At 34.5% G+C, this 2,831-nt stretch overlaps 1 protein-coding gene across 1 annotated transcript in view; it reads right to left on the reverse strand.

Annotated features, from left to right (window-relative positions):
- Positions 1–1,914, reverse strand: part of LOC105264741 (transmembrane protein 145) — a 4,576-nt gene extending 2,662 nt beyond the window's left edge. The window contains exon 1 of the mRNA XM_011301823.1: positions 1,873–1,914. Within this exon, the coding sequence (XP_011300125.1) occupies positions 1,873–1,914 (42 nt within the window). The remainder of the gene's footprint in view (positions 1–1,872) is intronic.
- Positions 1,915–2,831: the final 917 nt, after the last annotated feature.

Here is a 2,831-nt window from a genome sequence, read left to right on the forward strand (position 1 = left end):
TATGTAAGTATTATTGGCGACCGAAGTGTACATTTATTTTTTTTTATCATTCTATATTTATAGAATATTGATAAATCCATAGAAACATTCGACAAAAGATTTTTTAGAGATGAAATCTCGTGGTAAAATGTAGGTGATTCTGACCGAAAATTGAAGCGATGAAAAATTAAAATGAAGTTCTTGTTAAAGGTTGAGGAACATTTTTATTTTTCATGCTTCTCGAATCTATTGTAAGGGAAGCATATCATTGATCATTCATTGATGTATAGGAATATTTAAAAGAATGACATAAACCATTAGTATCTATCGTCGTGATGATATTTCCGGTAGGCGGAAAAAATATCCCCGGAAAAAATAGCCCACACACCCAAAACGTGTTAAAACCCACCCAATTTGATAGACCATAGGAAAATTAGAGTCCCTGAAAAAATAGACAACGAAAAAAATAATTAAATTAAAAAATAATTAAATTGAGCGAGTTTTAACACGTTTTGAATGTGTGGGATATTTTTTCCGGGATTCGATATTTCCAGCGCAACAGAACCGATTAAAAATACTTGAAAAAATTTTATGTCATCGCGCCTGGAATCCGCGATTTAATCGAGCGAAGCGAGGTTAGAATCGCGCGATTACAGGCACCGATGGCATAAATATGATTATTAATGAATGGCGTAATGAATGCCATTAATTAAATATACGATTCTTAAATAAATATAAAAAATATCGAAAGGTCATGCATTTACGAATAAAGATTTGAATTTAGTGACATACGACTAATTGATATTTCAATTTTTCGAAAAGTTGTATGACAGCTGACGGTGAAATGGATTTCAATATAGTATCACGAGTATTTTATTCACGACTGAATTAATGGAAAGTCTAAAGAAATGTTACTGTATAATTTGATGCTAATGCTTTTATTAATTTTTAATTTTTTGTAGAAAATATTAACGAATATCGTCCTGGGGAGTCGATTGATTATTGGAGACGTTGAAAAAATATTTAAAAATTCGAGTGGCTCCAATTTTCATAGGTTTTAGGATTGTTAAAATCATTCTAAGGTCCATAACCACGAGAATACAATCCTCTATTTTATTAGTTTATTTTATAATTAAAGGGTTTATCTGGTCCGAGATTTTGTTGGTTTTACGCAGCCATAAAATATCAAATTTGACCAATCCTAGTTGAGTATTTTAAATGTCTGAACTGTAGCAGGTCGAAATTTACCATTTTATATCGGTATAAAACCAGAAAAATCTCTCCTCTCAAGAGTTTCGTGCTGGTTGTGGAAATGCGGAGGGTGACGAGTAAGAATTTCAAATGAGGAATATTCCACGCTATTTCAACAGAAATTTATTTACTTCCCTTTATAAAAATGTGATACCCTGTGAGGGCTGACACATTTTCCCGGGATTTTTTAAAAATTGTAGCAACAACTACATTACTAGCCCCTAGGCGTTGTTCGTACCTGTTCGTTTACGATTTTAATCTCTACAGACTGGCTTAAGCGGTCCTTCTGCCTTCAGCCATGGGATTATCCCGCGTGTGAATCTACTATATACTCGCCATATACATCCAGAATAATAACATAATATATATATTGTTATATTAAAAATATAATGTTGAAATAGCACCGATGGTGGATTATACCTGTTACTCGCTAATCGTTGTCATGGAGCAAATGCGAATAAATAGGAAAATTCCCGATTGCCTTAACAATAAATATCTAATAGAGATATCGATTACGTACGGCCGCGGCTGTGCGGTCAGGATGTGGGACTGGATTCGGTTGGGTTCACGCGGGCTCCACAATTTGGTACATTCTGTCCCCCAGTTTCATTGTCGAGCTGGAGTTTTGTCAAACGAGACGACCGTACCTGGACAAGCGTTTTCCCTCAAATGAGGCTTTCCCATGTCACCCAGAAAATACAGTACCCAGCGGAAACGGGGATGTCAGTTGGAAAATTAGCTGGAAATTACACGGAAGAAAAGAGAATGAGAAAAGTCCAATGAAAATAACTCAAAAAAGCCCGTTAAATTTACGAAATGTTACACAACAATTTTTCAACATAAGATTCGTAAAATGTCTCTTAGATTTTACAGTTTCCCGTGATAATTACGTTTTATGCAATAACGAGGGCGATATCAAAGGAGCAATCATATAAACTTTTGTGATGGAGTAATAATTTAAATTGTTATGGAAAAGCTCTATTAGATTGGATTGGAATCATACCTGTAATTTCAATCCCAGGGTTTTCTCTCGAAATGAAATCTGTCATGAGGATCAATAAGTTCTCACCTTAGGGGCAGTGGAATATTCGAAAAGCGAGAAATTACCTATTTATATTCGCTCCATGAAATTGACTTTATCATGAAGACTTGCCTGTGCATACGTAACCAGCTTCTCTTTTCGGGAGGAATATGCTGTGAATGCTGTATGAGCCAATGAATCATTCAAAATATCCAGGAGAGTGGTCCGTTCATTTTATAACATCACGGAACAATTAAGAAAGTTACCGGGAATGGAGATATATTCCCGGAACAGAAACGTGACAGACGTACGTGCACAGGCCAAAGTTTACTGAGTCGGAATAATTGCTGACAGATAAATTAGAAAATTGGAATAATCTCGGTTTTGAATTTTATCCTCACATGTCCATTACCGCATGAATGCGTTTCTCATTTTAGTTGCTCATGAAACGATAGATAATTTTATTGTTGAATTCACATTGCGATATAAATCTATTATTATATCTTTTAGTTATAGTGATATAATATTATTTTATATCTAGTCATTAAAGTCACTTGCTGTTTTCAATTTGTAAACAGCT

This window comes from Fopius arisanus, unplaced genomic scaffold (assembly GCF_000806365.1).
Source record: "Fopius arisanus strain USDA-PBARC FA_bdor unplaced genomic scaffold, ASM80636v1 scaffold00024, whole genome shotgun sequence".
NCBI lineage: Eukaryota > Metazoa > Arthropoda > Insecta > Hymenoptera > Braconidae > Fopius > Fopius arisanus.